The sequence below is a fragment of the Pogona vitticeps genome, chromosome 2, assembly GCF_051106095.1.
Source record: "Pogona vitticeps strain Pit_001003342236 chromosome 2, PviZW2.1, whole genome shotgun sequence".
Classification (NCBI taxonomy): domain Eukaryota; kingdom Metazoa; phylum Chordata; class Lepidosauria; order Squamata; family Agamidae; genus Pogona; species Pogona vitticeps.
The window spans coordinates 176,095,839-176,112,990 of NC_135784.1; the positions used below are offsets into that span (position 1 = coordinate 176,095,839).

General features: G+C 44.0%; 1 protein-coding gene across 1 annotated transcript in view; it reads right to left on the minus strand.

The window, feature by feature from the left end:
- Nucleotides 1–9,726: 9,726 nt before the first annotated feature.
- The window catches only part of SLC38A5 (solute carrier family 38 member 5), a 48,657-nt gene continuing 41,231 nt past the window's right edge, over nucleotides 9,727–17,152 (minus strand). The window contains exons 13-16 of the mRNA XM_020797653.3: nucleotides 16,697–16,821; nucleotides 15,398–15,542; nucleotides 12,993–13,096; nucleotides 9,727–11,872 (exon numbers count right to left, since the gene is read on the minus strand). Of these exons, the coding sequence (XP_020653312.3) occupies nucleotides 11,768–11,872; nucleotides 12,993–13,096; nucleotides 15,398–15,542; nucleotides 16,697–16,821 (479 nt within the window). The 3' untranslated portion in view covers nucleotides 9,727–11,767. The remainder of the gene's footprint in view (nucleotides 11,873–12,992; nucleotides 13,097–15,397; nucleotides 15,543–16,696; nucleotides 16,822–17,152) is intronic.

Consider the following 17,152-nt stretch of genomic DNA (forward strand, 5'->3'; position numbering starts at 1 on the left):
GCCATCTTCCCAGACTAGGATTAGCCAGGTGATTGGCCTCATTGGGTTTTGTTTGGCCTGCCTATTGAGCATACTGAGTTCCTGGGGGCGTTCATGAAACCTATTCAATTATATGTGCCTACAAGTGTTACACCTCACCTATTTTCTCTTTTCAGGGTTTTCTTCATAATGCTCTGGCCACTCCAGCCCCAAATTTTCAGTGACAGGGCTGAGGAAAGCAAGGAAAGTTACCCACCCCTCACTCAGTCACATACACATAGGGAGAGAAACCCAAATGAAGTAAGGGCATCATCAATCTAACATAACTAGCCAGCTACACATGACTTATTTCACTCATCGTGTCTCAGGCTCCAGAGCATATGTGGAGTTCATTGCAAACATGATTGACAGATGTATGGTCAGTCCCACGAGGGGGACATTTGATGAGAGATTCTTTGGATGACCAGATGAAATGAGCCAAGTCTTGCTTCTCTTGAGACTCCGATGCCTTTATCGTGGACAGACTAGGGTGGCCACCGCTACATTGCGATAAAGCAGATGGAAAGACAAGGAACACACACGCTCCCCACCCCTCAAAAGGTCATTCTTCACAAAAAAGGAGGAAATGTCGCATTAAATTAGTACAGTGGTGCCTCGCTTAATGAGCGCACCGTATAACGAAGAATCCGTATAGCGATCCCTTTTTGGGGATCGCTATACGGAGCTGCCCCAATCGCCGCACTCGCTTTGCGACGATCGGGGGCGTCCGGCGGCCATTTTGGAGCCACCGAACAGCTGATCGGCGGCTCCAAAATGGGCCCCAGATGACCCGAAATGGCCCCCTATCAGTGTTTTCGCGCCCTCCCCTTGCTTACCGAGGTCGCGAAAACGCTGCGGGGGGCCATTTCGGGTCATCCGCAGCCATTAAAATGGCTGCAGACGACCCAAAATGCCCCCCCGCAGCGTTTTCGCGACCTCGGTAAGCAAGGGGAGGGCGCGAAAACACTGACAGGGGGCCATTTCGGGTCATCCGGCAGCCATTTTGGAGCCGCCGAACAGCTGATCGGCGGCTCCAAAATGGCCGCCGGACCGCGAAAACATCGCTGGAGGGGTAAGTTTTGGTTTAATGCGTTCCAATAGGCTTTTCCTGCCCCGTACAGCGATGTTTTCGCATAGCGAAAGTTAATCCGGAACGGATTAACCTCGCTATGCGGGGCACCACTGTATATGCAAAAAAGTAATATATGCAAATAACATCACATTTAGACATCATTGCTATAATTTAAGTGGTGATATACCGTTGCTTACCGTGTTACACAAGACTGTATCTAGGTAACCACCTTGAAATAACCACATTGAGTTAAAGATGGGATGCAAATAAATAATTAAATAAGGCATAGTGTTCAACAACTTTCTGAAATGCCCTGTGTCTTGCATTTTGTTCAGCTTACTGAAAATTAATAAAAAGAGGTCAATATAGATTTGTTGAAATATCTAGCTAGGTAACACTCAGTTAGAAGCCCTCGGAAGACGCTCTCAACCACTCAGGAAATAACTTTGGGGAAAAGGGATTTCACAGAGTCACACACCAAATTCCCTCCCACTCACTGTGCCTGAATGCAAACCTCTAAAAAAGAAGGAGCCCAAGCTAACTGAAATTTGCTAAAGAAATCCCTCCTCCAATTCCCAGTAAAGTTCTACTAATGAAATAAATGAAATTAAATAAATAAGAAAAAGAAGTGTTTGCTTTGCTGCCACAAAAGTGAAAGCACAGCCACCGCTAGCAAGTACCAATAGCACAAGCACCAACGGCAACTCTTCTCCCTCTCAAGAGAATCAGAACAGAAGTGGGAAATGGCTGCAGGGGAAAAGCTTATAAAACCTCTATAAAAGGTACAGCCCTTACAGCAGTGCTATTGACTGCCTGACATGCCAATCCAGGATCTCCTGATTAGCCAGAGCTCTTCTGATTGGCACCAACAAGCTCAGAGATGGCACAGAGAGGCCCCCAAAAAGGTAAGGAATATAGACGAATATTGGCGAATTGATGGATCGACGAATAAAACCAAGAAAATATTCATCAAGTCATATTCATCAAGTCTTCAAAATTAACAAATATGGATCAATGAGTATATAACGAATCGGCTATATTCATTGAAAATAGCGTTTTGTTTTTATATTCGTCCCCATCTCTACTGTCCACTATCTACCTGCTTACTCAAGATTGTGGACTAACAGAAATGGTCACCGTTCTACTCTTATTTGTTGAATTTCAAGAGAGGCATGGTTTCTGGAATGGTCTCCCACAGAATAGCGTCCTGGAACCATTACTTTTTAATATTTACATAAATGTTCAATCAACATTCCGAAACTCTAGGAGTTTCATTTACTCCGATGATCTTGCTTTGACAGTCCAGAGGGAAATTTTTGAGTCCATCAAACACCAGCTGTAACTTCTCCATTAGAAGGTCTTTCCTTCTATTATAAAAACAACCAAATGAAATTAAACCCAGGTCTATGGCTCAACTTAAAGAATAGTGAAGCAGTGAAGAAGCTGTGAGTCAGCTGGGAAGGCAAGATTTTGGAATACAGTACTGCCCTTCCCCAAAGTATTGGGAGCATTATTCGGGATTGAAAATCATTGTCTAGATACCAAACAGAACGCTGCTGCCAGAAATATCATACATAGGAAATTTGGCTGGGTCAGGCTGGGATACACACACACAAACAGTAAAAATGACATCTTTGTCCCTGTGCCACTCCACAGCAGAATATGCTGGTACTATATGGTACAAATCAGCACATGCTAAACAAGCACATGAAGCTCTTAACAAATCATGCAGGATGAGTACTAGCCGCCTGAAACCCACCCTATGTAAAAGGTTTATTAATTGGTGGCATTGCCTTTCCGGAAGTATGATGGGAGATGCTAGCAAATAATGAATGACGTAAGGCAATACCAACCTCCTGCCAGAGTATGGCTAAAATGGAGGAAAGGTTTTCTGCACATATCTCAAGCTCTAAACATTAAACCAGAAGAGGCTGGGCTAAACCTATGAAGCACAAAAATACACCTTGCCAAATGGGTGAATGCTGAAGTGTCTCTCTCCAGGACAAGGCTCTGTCTGGATCACCTAGAAGTCACTTAAAAGACTTTGAAACAAAGTAGGAAGATCAAATAATAATTAACTAAAATAGGGCTACTTTGATACAGGACAAATTTTCTGCGACTGTAGAGAAATTTAGCCAATGCAGCACTTTGGTGCATGCAATTTATGCCCTACCACGTATTCAAAAGAAGATCTAGCAAATGGCCGAGATAACACTGTTGAAGAAGCCCAATTCTGGTCCAAAACAGTCTAATTATCTTAATATTTTGTTTGTAATTTTATATATAGTATGTCCATAATTTTAAATTGTCCAATGGTGTGATTTGAATAAAGAAAAAAAATACAAACTTGGATTTTGGGAGAGGAAAGGAATGTGGGGCCAGAAGGTGAATTGATAGAAGAAAATCTGTGGGTGTGATGTCTAACACCTTCTGTACTTGTTCCTTTTGCCTGAAAACACCCAGGCCATAGCTGGTCTTCCTTGCTTAGCTTTTGCAACAATGAACAAGTTGATGGAGAAATTGAGCAGCCCCCCCTGCTGGTCATGGACTGCAAGTTCATTTCCCATCCTCACCTGTTCACATTTTTGTTACCAAGAAAACATGGAGTGGGCTTCTTAACTGTGTGGCTTTAGTTCATCGAGTGATCGCTGTCCAAAGAAATTGCAAAAACAAAAACATAAACAAAAAGAAAAGAGAAAGAAAAGGAAAAAAAAGTTGAGTTTTAAAAGAAACCCTAGAATTCACAAAGACATAACCAGGTAGGGTTTTGCAAATGTGGGTCATGTGCAGTACATGAGTTTTGTCTCTGTGCAGCGCCTCTACTGTGGACCTCCTAAAGCTAGAGAAGAGGAAGGCAGTTTGAAGAGTAGGTTTTAAAACCATGACGAGGACCTGGAAAAACAGAGGCAGGGCATAGGGTTGAAGACAGTCAGCTCTTTTATAAAATGCTTAAATTTTAAAATGAGAGGAAAGGGAACGGGCAACAAACAGAGCAGTTCTTTTATTGTGAGAAATACCAAAAAGTCCCAGCGCTGTGGAGGATGATGCCCCCATCTCTCTGGCACTGCTTGGTAAAAGTTCATGAACACGTCCTATTTTGCTGGATGGGGCACTGGGGCAATGGCCTTTTAGCCCCTACTCCCCATCCCCAGGTACTTCTGCAAAAGCTGGCAAGAACGACACAATGGCCAGGTGAGCCATGCCATCAGCCAAGGTTGCAAAGGGATGAGTGAAAGATGATCACTCTGGTCCTGAGACACCACAGTTCCAGGTCAGCAGTTTGTAGTGTCCCAATACCAAGCGACCTTTGCAACCGTGTGGATTGGAGGCAAGGCAAAAAAGAGGATATAAAGCAGAGTAAAATCACACCCACGCCACAAATTGTTGTATTGGACACTTTGGTAAAGTGTGGGCCTTCCGATGCTGGGCCACGACTCCCATCAAGTCTTAGCCAGCACAGACAATGGTGGAGACTCCCGGGAATTCAAGTCCAACAGCTTCTGGGTGGCTGCACCTCATCCAGCCTCATGTAGAGAAATGATCCTGACCCCTAGTAAAGGAACACCTCTCTCAAGTTCTCTGTCACAACAGTGCACACAGCTTGCTGGAGTGTGTTGTGAAAACATCCACTTTGCAATGTATGCCAGTGGTGGAAGAGCAGATACACAGGTACTGTCCAAAAGGCTGATGTCCACTTTTGTGAGTTGTGTGGATTTCCTCCTTCTCAGCACCTGCACAGACTGATTGTGGTCCTCTGTGGGATGGTTTGCGACTGGGGTCACTGCACCTGGTGGTGTAAATCACACCACTCCCCAAATTGTTGTACCAGAAACAGCAGAAGAGGAAAACGCACCAACTGGATTGTTTCATTAGAATTCCATGTTAAATGTCTCCAGTCGCCTTGACCACCTCTTAGCAATCCAATGCATGGATATGTTATACTTTCTCCTCTGGAAACCAGGGAGCTTTAACATGTAAGGACCTACTGTGTTCTTTCTGGCAACTGACAAACATTACTCTTAGATAAGTGCCTTGTAGCAAGGTGGAAGAGCCCATTGATCAGTATTTGGCTGATTCTTGGAATTAAGGATAAACAGGTGGTCACAGATCTACGGTTGGAGACATGGCAGAAAAACCAATGCAGCATTTTATTTTATTTTTAATGAGCAGCTATGAAGACGAATTGCTGGGAGGCTAGATTGAGACCCAGTAGTCTTTACATCCATGTCCCGTGATTGCCTTCTGAATGCAGGCAACATCAGTGACTTGTGCCTGGTCTCATGGTAGGACTGCCTAGGTTGCAAACTCAAGTTCAGAATACCTCCAATAAACTGGACCCGGGGTGCAGGTCCCGAACAAGATCTCTGCTGATACAGAGACAAAGGAGGAAGTGCTAGGAAAGGAGGATGGTACCAAAAACAGTATATAAAATAAATAAATAAATCACACACTGATGGGAGGGCAAACATAATAGGGGCAATGCACCTTGCCCAAAGGAACCTGGAGGAGCGAACCCTGTGGTTTGTAAAGCCAAGAAGAATGTTTACGGGGAAACCCTGACCGGTGGACCATCTTCCCCACAAAACCCACACACATTATGTGTAGCGGCACAGAAGGCTGAGTAAAGTGAGGAGGTGAAAAAGAAACCAAACTAATCAAGGACTAGAAATAAGCCACTGGAACAGGAGGAACCATGGATATATGAAAAACGGTAGAAACAACTATTGGAATAGGTTTGTTCTGGGTCACACTTGAAAAAGTATTTTAAAATGTTTCCAGTGACAAAACAGAGAGCCTCCCATAGAAGTCAAAAGAGAAATCCACGATTTTAATTCAGTTGGTATTGGGCACTGATCTGCACACTCATCCCACCCCACCGATGGGGAAGGGTGGAGAGTAGAGAGGGATAACTCCAAGCAGAGCAGTGAAGATTGAATAATCGTGATTCCCCCCATTATAAGTTGTGAGAGATGTCACAAAAGCAGTATCATCTTTCCCTACCTTCTCTTTTTCTTTTCCATGTGTCAATGAACATCTGTATTCATAGACAAACGAGAATATATGTGCATATACATTGTCATTAACAGGATTTTTTTGAAGACTGTCTATCCAAATGGCAGTATTGTAAACACAAAATATAAAATAAATAATTATCTACACAAGACTGCTTCCACTGAAGGTCCGCAGTATTTTTTTTATTAAATTCCAATAATTATACAAATGCTGTGTCCTTACATGAATTTCACATTTTGAATCTGTTCCCTCCTCCCTTAAGTCTGAAGCCTAGTCCTGCCCCCACTATCCCAATCCAAGTCAAAGCTCCGGAAAACCATCATGAAAAAGCATCTTGAGTTTTTTCAGAGACAAGAAGAAAAGAAAAATGAAAAAGTAGAAGCCACCCAAACACACATGGAAAAAACAGTGAAACAACAGTGAAAGACTTACACTATGTTGGGAAAAAGATGGGTAAGATCTAAACAGATAAGCAAGAAGACAAGCTTATCCCATATTAGTATCTTTTCTGGCTGTCACTCTGGCTCACTAGTGGATGCTTCTGGCTGTGGTCCTATCTAGCACGTTCCCTGCCTCTACTTAATAGTTATGTTCTCTAAATACGTGTCGCATGAAGCATGAAATTAGAAGAGAAGATATGTCAAGTGCTGAAAGAGGTCTGATTGTCACAGCAGGAACTTCTGGCACTTCCTATAGTTTGCAAGGTTTGCTTCCCCGGCTTTGTGACTGGTCACTGGGAAGTAAACACAGGCTTCGTTTTCCAACCATAGTTGCTCGGACACATTGGCCTGCCAGGATCACGTGTCCAAAACTGTAATGGGAATTTAGCTTCTAATGATGCGTTAGCTATAAGGTGAGAATCTGGTAAATGAAACAAAAACAATAGCAAGGAACAAAAGAAAAAATATATATATCTCCTGAAAGCCTAACTGAAGCAGAAAGAATTTGAGATTGTAGTTGTGAGGTTAACTACAAGATGCTTAATCTCTTTTGTAGTGTTCCAAATGGCTAGGCCAACCAATAGCCTTAGAAAAGTGACGTTGAGCTCAAATTATAGAAGGCCACTCGGCTTCTAACAGATTGGAAGGCGAGGGATGGCAGCAGAGCTACAACCAAGTATATCACCGCTCACTGGATTTTTTTAGCCAAATGCTTCTGAATTTCTATTTTGGCATTTAGGATTTGTTGTGAGTGCCAACAACTTGACAAATGCAACAGTCATTTGACAAACCGGATGAGGAAAGAAATGAAAAAGCTAGAGTCACTCTGGGCTACCACGGACATTTGGAAGTAGCACTGGCACGTTTTTTAAAGAGATACTGAATGTAAAACTCAATACACATCCAACAGAGTGAGCCTCCAGAATTTCTGGACTTTAGCTCCCAGGAGCTTCGTCCACCGCTGTGGTCAACGGTCAAGGACGCTGAGACTTGACATGCAAAATCTAGAAGTGGAGAAAAGGCTGAAAACCATTGAAGTAAGCTCTGGAGTATGAACTAGTTAACTCCTCCTCAAAATTAGCCAGAGGGCAAAATTATTGCAGTTGCAGGGAAAGATGCCACCTTTACAGAAGCCTTCTTTCACTGTGTGCACTTCTGCCATTCGAAAGTACTGTGTTTCCTGACTTCCAAATTTTTTTATTATATTTATTTGCTTATTTAACTTGTATTCCACCCCTTTAATGACAATACTCTGGACGGTTTACAAAGCATACCTGCAAACTCCCCCCCCCCCAAAAAAAAACCCAGTCACATACAACCGGAAACAATATGGCAATGACCAACTCATTAAAAAAAGCCCTACATTTAAAAATTAAAAGTTCACAATAGTAAGAGATATGTTTCTAATGACCACTGGATAACGTTTATAAAATCTTTAGTAAAAGTCAGGAGGGACGGAGCCTCGCGAATCTTAGATGGAAGTTTATTCCGCAGAGTAGGGATGACCGCTGAGAAGGCCCAATTTCTTTTCGTCTTTTTTGCCCCTCTTAGTAGCGTGGCCACACTTAACACTGTGGTTTGGGAGAAGTGTGTTAAATGTGCAGCTGTTTTCTGGGGGTGATGTTCTGACAAATATTGAGGACTTAAATTATTAAGGGCTTTATGGGTCAGCACCAGCACCACAAATTAGGCACAGAAACTTAACAGGAAGCTAATGTAGGCAAGCAAAGACTGGGTATGCATGATCAAATTGACTAATCCCAAAACTAGTCTGGACGCTGCCTTTTGGACCTGCTAGAGGTTCCATCCTGTTTTCAAGGGCAGCTCTACATAGAGAGCATTGTAGTAGTCTGTTTTTGAGGTTACCAATGCTTGAACCAATTTTATTAAGCATTTACTTTCCAGGCAGGGGTGCAATTGGGCAAACAATCAAAGTTGATAAAAGACACCCCTGGCCATGATCAATGTGTTACCCTAAGACCGGTAAAAGCCACAGCAATATATAAAGGTCAATCAAAGCAGAAGTAATGTATGTTCTATTATGACTGGCTATTGATGATTGGGACAAATCAGTCAAAAGAGACTTTCCATCAACTACTCCTCTCCCAGATGCATTAAACTACAACTCCCATTATTCCTAGCCAGCATGACCAACTTGTTTTCTGTTACTCCAGAGGGTTGGATGGGAATCAAGATGTACTCATGATCAGGAAGAGAACTTTGAATAAGGCCTGGAAGAACTTGCAGCCTTTGACAAATGGGATAGACTGCCACAGAAAGTGGAAGATTCACCGCCATTAGAAAATTCTAACACTGGCTGGATGGCTGCCCATCAGTGATGCTCCGATCACCAACGAATTGTTGCTTTTTTCCCCTAAGGGTGGAATTGCAAAGTGTAATCCACATTTCTGGGCTGGGACATGTTTATTATTACAGTGGTGCCCCGCATAGCGACGTTAATCCGTTCCGGATTAATCATCGCTATGAGGAAACATCGCTAAATGGAATGGAAAAAGTCATAGCAACACATTAAACTTCGTTAATGCGTTCCTATGGTGCCCAAACTCACCGTTCAGCGAAGTTCCTCCATAGCGCTGCCATTTTCGCGCCCTCGGTAAGCAAGGGCAGGGCGCGAAAATGGTTGCGGCGGCCATTTTGGGCACTCGACGGTCATTTTGGAACCGCAGATCAGGTGTTTTAGAAACATCGCAATGTGAAGATTGGTAAGCGAAACGCTTACCGATCATCGCAATGCAATGTTTTACCCATTAAAACATCACAATGCGATCGCATTAGCGATAAAAAAAATAGATTGCTATGCGGATTCGTCGTTAAACGGTGCGCTCGTTATTATTGGGTTCATGGACTGTTTTTGTTAGTAAGCTATCTTTATTAAACTTTGTTCAATTTGATTTTGCTATAAAGTTACCATACTAGCAGGGCAGGTTCCAAAAGACTGATTTCTTCCCCTGAAATGATATGAAGCAGGGAACAACTTATGAGTACTTGTAATCCTTAACTATTTTCTTCTATATCAATTTTAATAATTTAAAGAGGTTTGCACTAAAAATTGCTTCAATGTCATTGTCTCTGCATATTTGCATCCATGTTTAAAAAGCAGAAGAAAAACAAAAAACAAAACCAGTGATAATATGGCAGTGTCAGCATAGCAGTGGAGGGATGTTTGTTTGTTTTTTAGATAAATAAATGAAAAAAAGTTTTAGCATGTAAGTGCTATTGTTCAACTATGCTGAAGACATAAAAACACAATAGGCAAAAAGTCCAACTTAAAAGATATGATTTTAAAAGCAAAAGAACTAACACATCGCTGACTAGAAAGGTAAAAGTGAAGGCGTTGCTGAAGTCCAGTTTTGGGGTGATGGGCCGACCTGCTCAATCTTTCACTGGGCATGAAAAGTACTTGTCTCCAAGCAGATGGAGGAATACTACTTTTAAAATCCACAGCTGTCACCACTGTTCTATTTATTAGTCTGTCCTTTGAAGAAGGAAAAGAAAGACCAGATTTTCTGAAGTTTGAGAATGAGAGACAGAAGAAGGTATACAGCCAGGCAGAAGTGCACTGAAAGAAAATAATCTGGTGGTACCAGCAGGTAGCTGGGTGCTTCTTGGTCGAACTTGCAAAATTTATTTCCTGGGGATTTGGGGAATCAAAAACGTTACATCTCCAAGCTTTCTTTTAGACTGAGGGCTCCTAGTGCTCACAAGAACAAAACATTGTGCCGTGATTCCATCTTTCTTCCTCCACAGTTTTAACTCATGGTAAGAAAAAAGATGGATGACACAAAGGAAGAACAATGAAGGATGCAAACTGACAAGGGTATCATCCAGATTCCCTGAACGAAACACTCGAGGGCCAGGGTAAAAGTGCAGCCAAGAAGTGCCCGATGCCCTGTGAAGAGTGAGTGAATAAAGTCTAGTTTTGTCATGGTAAGTGCCTCAGATGGAAGTGCCACACAAGCTGCCTCAAACCATTTTAGAGTTCTCCAAGGGCAAACGGTGGAAGCACCAATTTGGACATAAAATCAAGTTTCTGCTATTTGTGGCTTTAGGAGTTGTTTTAAAGAGAAACCACTGGTATACTTATGTAGTGTACATTCCCAGAGTGGGTTCAGGAAAAAATCTAGCATCACTCGGACAGAAGAAGGACACAAGGTCAAGACCTAGGACAGCTGCATTTCCTCCCCCTCCCCTAGAAATCCCTCCTGTCAAGTCTGCAGCTGTTACTTATAACCCCTATTCCCACCCCACACCTAGCTGGGAAAAGAGCCCCAAAGAAGTCTGCGCCACCCCCACCCCCATTTCAACATCCCAGATCTCACCTTTTTTTTTTAACTGAAACCTAGGATCCCGGGCATGGGGCTGTGTAAACACCAGGTTGGTTGTGCTGTGGTCTTTGGTCTGGTAGCTGTGTTCAAATTAAATAGTAACAAAAAAAATCTGATTGTCCACTGAGGGCCACCTCCACCTTGGGGTTCTAACCCCTAAGCCCCATTGGCATATCCACACTGCCCCATCTTAACTTATTTCCCCCAGGCAGGGGGAAAAGGCAGACAGACGGAGGTGAGGTATCTGGGAGCACAGTGATGGAAAGAACAGAGCCCGTTTTCTGGGCTTAACTGGAGACAAGACGTTGCCATTCCAATAACAAGGCACCTTTGCTACAGTGACGAGGAGGAGGACGAACCAGAGATTCATTCCATCATGGGAGGGAGTGATACCTCTGGCTGACAGACAGCACTATCATCCTGGACCAACCCGCTCCCCACCCATCCCAATCCCACACAGAGTTGTTGTGACACCCAACAGCTGGCAATGGTATCGTGTTGCCAGGGAGGTAAAGGAGGAAAAACAAAAAGCCCTGTGGTGCTACCATAGGAGCCAGATGCAGGTATGGCCAACGGAGGCGGCGTTGTCCTAGCACCAAGACCAACAAATAAGTATCCATGGCAATAAATGGCCTGTTTCGGGTAACCTGTTTCAGAGGCCAGGAAGAGCCCAAGAGAAACCTCCAGTGCTGTTCTGAGTGGCTCTGCATTGCCATGGCAACAAATGGTGCCTGCTGTGCTTCTCCAAGGCGATGGGCAGGGAGAACCATGGTTTCTCCAGGATGATGAGAAACAGGAGGTGGTGATGCTGATTCTCTGGCACAGAATGGCCCCTCCCTGGTTAGAACCACGGTCTCTTGGGGGAGGGAAGAGGGATGTTAGTGTCCCACTCCGCTGCTCCTTCCTGTGGTTACCCAGTCTACAATGATGAAGCTGAGACTCATCACCATGAACATGAAGCCGAGGGCAGCAAAACAGGCAGCCTACAAAAGAAGAAGAAGAAGAAATGGTTTTAGTAGTAATGGTTTTAGTAGTCATTTTGCCTGTTTCCACGGGGAAAGGAGGAGGCCGTGGTTTCATGTAAGTAGAGAGGGGAAAGGATACATTTCTCCCTGCTTATTTCCTGACCATCCCGCCACCTCTACTTGCTCTCATGCATCACCATACCCCTACTTAAACCTCAACCCCCACCACCCTCTGATTCTTAAAATCTTTGGAAGCTCTGGCTGGTAAGGCCAGTCCCTGAGTAACAGCTACAATTGGCCCCCATTATTGCCAGAAGGACCTTTCTTGTGTTCGGTCCTAACAACAGTATTGGGCATCAGGTCCTAGCAGCTTATGTCAGGGTGAACAACCTCCAGAGGCCACACTTTGGACCTGAATGGCACTGTCCCATGTTACCTCAAAATTATCTTAAAATACTTCTCATGCCCCCTAGGAGGCATCGGGGGAAATTTCACCCCACATTTGACCCATTGGGCTGGGAGATGTTTCTTCAAAGACTGGAGGCAACCAGAAGTTCCTTTAGGTTCTCAAACAAAAAGTTCCTTCAGGCATGAAACAGTTCAGTGCCCATCATTAGAAAATATGAAAAATTGTTCCCCACACTCCCCAGGAGGCTTTTAAGGACAAAAAATGGAAGAACAGGAATTGCGGTTATTTGGGGTTGCTGGGGCCCCACTGGGGATCTGGGAGAATTCATGCAGCTTGTGAACTACATTTCTTGTACCCCTGACATATGCATCAGGTCCTAAGGGTTAGAAAGGTGTAAGTGTCTGGCAGATGAATGGGAGGTGTTCTTCCTCAAGGTCCAACCAGTGTCCACCTCAATCAAAAATTGCCAAACCGGTATCGTCCCACCGTAACTTGTCTTGTCCTGTTTAACTGCTTTACAGCCATGCTGACAGCCCTGCCAGGCATTTAGCCAGCTAGGATGGATGTATCCAGGCTTGGCTTGTCATTGCTCACTCCCCACCCACCCACCCCACACACTTCTGACTGAATGACCCTCTGGTTGCTTTTGCTCTTAGGCTTCTCTTAAACTTCTATCAACCTCCCCACACAGATGAGCCCCCCTTTTCACCACCTGCTGGCATCTCTTACCTGTATTTTAGATCTGGATAGCAGTGGCTCTTTCTCATTGGGGATAATACGGATGTAGAAGATGCTAGGAAGGATAAATATGAGGCTGGGGGCTGATGTGGCTCCTGAGGAAATAAAACCCCAAAGAAGAATACTGTCAGATGAGTGCAGCAACTCCCTGGGTATGTGGTTATTCTAGCCTCCAAGCCACTGACAGCTAGTAAACAAGGCAGGTGGGGAAGCTGCCACCACCACCCCCATCCCAGGCCTCAGGCTACCCGCATCTCCAGCCATTGAGAAACTGCTTGCTAGAGAGTATAATGGTGAAGGGTTACTTCATCCTGTCCCTGCTCTCTCTTATGGCTTCTACTTCAATTTCTCCCTGTTTCCCGTTCTGGTGGTGCCAGCTTTGTTCTTTGCTTCTTCACATTTCCAAAAAGATCCACTACTATTCTCTCCCACACTCTTTTAAACTGAAAAAGGGGGAAGTGATGGTGCCAAATGGAGAGAAGGAAGGATAATATTATGATATTGTATTGAAGTGATTCTCATTTTTACCTGCCTACCTGACCTCGATCGACATACCTGTCTGGTAACAATTTTGAAAGGTTTGTTCATTAAAGTTCAATGGACCCAGTCACTGAAGACTTGGGCAAAGAGATTGCAAAGTTGTAAATAAGGTTCAATCATCCACCTTTAGGGAAGAAACCATCAGCACACCCCATCCTTTGCATGCAGGAGGTCCTAATTTCAGCGGCAGGAAGGGCCAAGTCAATCTGAGAAAGATCTCCGTCTGAAGTGGAAGACTCTACACTTCATCAAAGTGACTTTCTTGAAGGACAATTCCCAGCAGCTTATGGGCAGCAAGAAGTCAGAGGGCCCCGCCCACCAGAAAAAAAAATGCTTACAAGATCCAGACCGTATGGAACTGGATAAAGCTGCAACCTGACACCTGCACAAGCGACTCCCCAGGTGACCTATTACTTAATGGTGGCTCTTAACATCCACTGAAATGTTTGCTCTATACAATTTGTAAGCATATATTTCTATTGGTCTCATCATCATTTTTAGCCAGTTTTTATTGCAGTTCTTATGTGCTGTTAAGTCAGAACCAATGTATAGCAACCCTAACAGGGCTTTCAAGGTAAGCAAGATACTTAAGGAAAGGCTTTATTAATTCTACTCCCCCAGTGAGTTTCTCCCAACTGAGTAGGGATTGGAACCCAGGCGTCCTGCGTCCCTGCCCATTACTCTCTCCATGACACCCCACTGGGAATCCAGTTTTTATGGCCGCTTGCAAATAAAATGAGATTGTATCCTCTAGCACAGATCTATTTTAACTTCTGTACACTCCTGGGCAGAGGGGAGTAGGGGCAGAGCAAAGGCAGACAACTCCACAGCCCTGTTTTCTGCATAGGGAAGCAAGGGGTGGGGTGGGGTTTGTCGTCACAGAGGCATCGCAGAGCTACGGCACTAAACTCTGAGCAGCTAATGTGGCTCCATGCAGATCTGTATGGACCCTCCCCAGCCTAGGCTGTACTGAACTATTTTGAATATTGTGAAAGCCCTGAAATATTAGTGCAACCAGTAGGTAGCTTTAACCCATTGATACACAGCGATGCAAGCTGGATGAATGAATGAATGAATATGTAGTCAGACTCTTAGCAAAACAAGTCGTGGACATTAGATTGCAGGTTGTATACTCATAGCAAAATGTCCCTTCCAGGAGAACTCTGAAGACACGAGCACAGTGGTTCTCATCCTTGGGTCCCCAGATGCCCTTCAACTAAAGCTCCCAGAAGCCTTTCCCACCAGCTGTGCTGGCCAGGATTTCTTAGGAGTTGTAGTTGGGAACCACGGCATTAGTCTTATCCTTGTTCAGCACGACCATGGCAAACCCATACCAGTAACACTGCGCCACACTCATCCTACCCCCTTCTCTCCACAAGTGTGGAATTCTGCAGAGACACTGGGGGCATCATGCAGCTTCTCCAGAGGTTACTGGACTGCAACTCCCATCAACCTTAGTCAGTCTATCGAGAGGAATGATGGGATTTGCCCAGCAGCCTCTGGAGAGCCACAAGCTGCTCATCTAAGTGCAAACTGTGTAAAAATAATTTTAAAATTGCCTGCAGTCTCTTAGAACTGGACTGTGGTGTTCTGCTCTCTCGGCTTCCCACTAAGCTGTTTTGTTATGTTTTATCATTATAATCTGGGAGGGAAACCATCTGTGCTTATTATATTGCTCATTGATCAATTAATGAGCAATACTCAATATTACTGCTTGCTGCATCTAAAATGGAATGTTAAAGCAGTATGCAAAAAAAAAAAGCATCTAGAAGCAAAACACAAGCCAAAGCACACACATCAAAAAAAAAGTCAGTGGTCCCCAGGTGAAACATTTAAAACTAAAGTCTCAAGCTTACCAATGACTCCAAAAATATCCTTGATGTTTGGCACAAAGATGACAAGGAGGTTCACAGTGACAAGGAGGCAGGAGGCAATGATGACGTGACGGACCCAGCTGAAATCCTTCTTGTGGAACAACAACTGCTGGATGGCTCTGCGGATCTACAGGGGAAAAGAAGATGAGTTGCACGCAAGGGCGCCTGGGCAAACAGGAGACCCAGGGGCGGTGCAAAGACTTCTCACCTGCTGCTCAAAGGCAGGTGCCTTTTGCAGCTCTACATATGGAAAGATGTCACCTTGCATCAAGGGACAAGAGCAGCTATCAAAATGGAGACTCAAAACTAGTGGTAAGACATGGCCAACCATTTTCCCAGCCATTCCATGTTGCAGTTGGAACAATGTACAGGAAGAACTAAATTTAACTGCTCCAGCTTCATGGGCTTCTTCTTCTTCCATGGGGGACAAAGTGGCTAACTTTCCAGGTATACTGTAAGGATTACTCAAATAATGTACCTTGAAGCTCGTTGCAGCATTTTAAACAGCTGCAGTGATGTTTCATGTGTTACACAGCACTATACAAGTACTTCAGGGTGGCCCTGCAGATGTTTTTGGACTCCCAAGTCCTCCAATCCCTCATCATGGGCTACGGTGGCTAAGGATGATGGGAGATATAGACCAAAACACTGAGCAGTTTGTCTCTAGCTCTTCACCTAAGATAAATTTTTTTCTTCTGTGTATTTGTATATGTTAGGATTTTTCCTCCTTTTCTTGTACATCTTATGCACAATAAAAATGATTTTTAAAAAACTGTATGCCAAAAACATCCACAAGACTAAAGCTGACTATTTCCTATGCGTTTGGTGCTTTGTGTAGGCTGCATAATTAACCTATAAACTGCCCAGAGAGTGCTTTACGGTGTAAGCAGCACAGATTGCTTTGCTTTACAAAGAATGAGAGAAGGGAAATCCCTCCTCCCAGCCCCCCGGGCTTACATTTGAAAGAAACAAGGGAGAGCAAGAGAAGAGAAAGGGAAATAAGGCAGGGAATATTTTTACCTTGTTTGTATCAATGACACAAAATCAGGGTTAGTACAATTAAACAAATTACTGTGAATTGCATCAAGCCTTTTCTAGCTCCCATTAACTGTGACCTAATATCTTAGTTCCATTTCAGACCCTGCCCTGTGAGACAGAATTTTAAAATGAAGAGAGATTACAAAGAACTCCTCTGCCTGGAGTCCGAATGCAAGTGTTTCGTTGTGGGGAGGTGAGAGTCATTCAAGGCAAAAAAGAAGGCAAAGAAACAGAGTCTCTTACCGGAAACAAAACCACAGGGACCGTGAGCGTCACAGCCAACAGGACAGCCAGCCGGACACAAAGGATCAGCTTGTCCCCAGGGTCGACTTTGCTGTAGGTATGTAACATCTCTGCTTCAACGGTCTCTGACAGAAAGAAGAACAGGTGGCTTTGTGACTAGACAGTGGTGATACAGCCTCCTCCAAAATTTGGGGTTGAGATGCTCCGGTGCTCTGGTACACAAGCCACCCTTGCATCCAAGGCATCAGAGAAATGGCAAATATAAAGCAGTCAATGAACAACTTCAGGGACAGGATTTAACTAGATGCTACCTTTGACCCAAGGGTGAGGCTGAGAGGAGAAGGCTGACTTTTAATTTCTCTCTTCCAAAGAGCATTTGCAGACGTTGGTGTTAGGATTCAATCCCACAATCAAACTTGAACTACTTTGGTGCAATGATTTAGAGCGAGGGTCCAG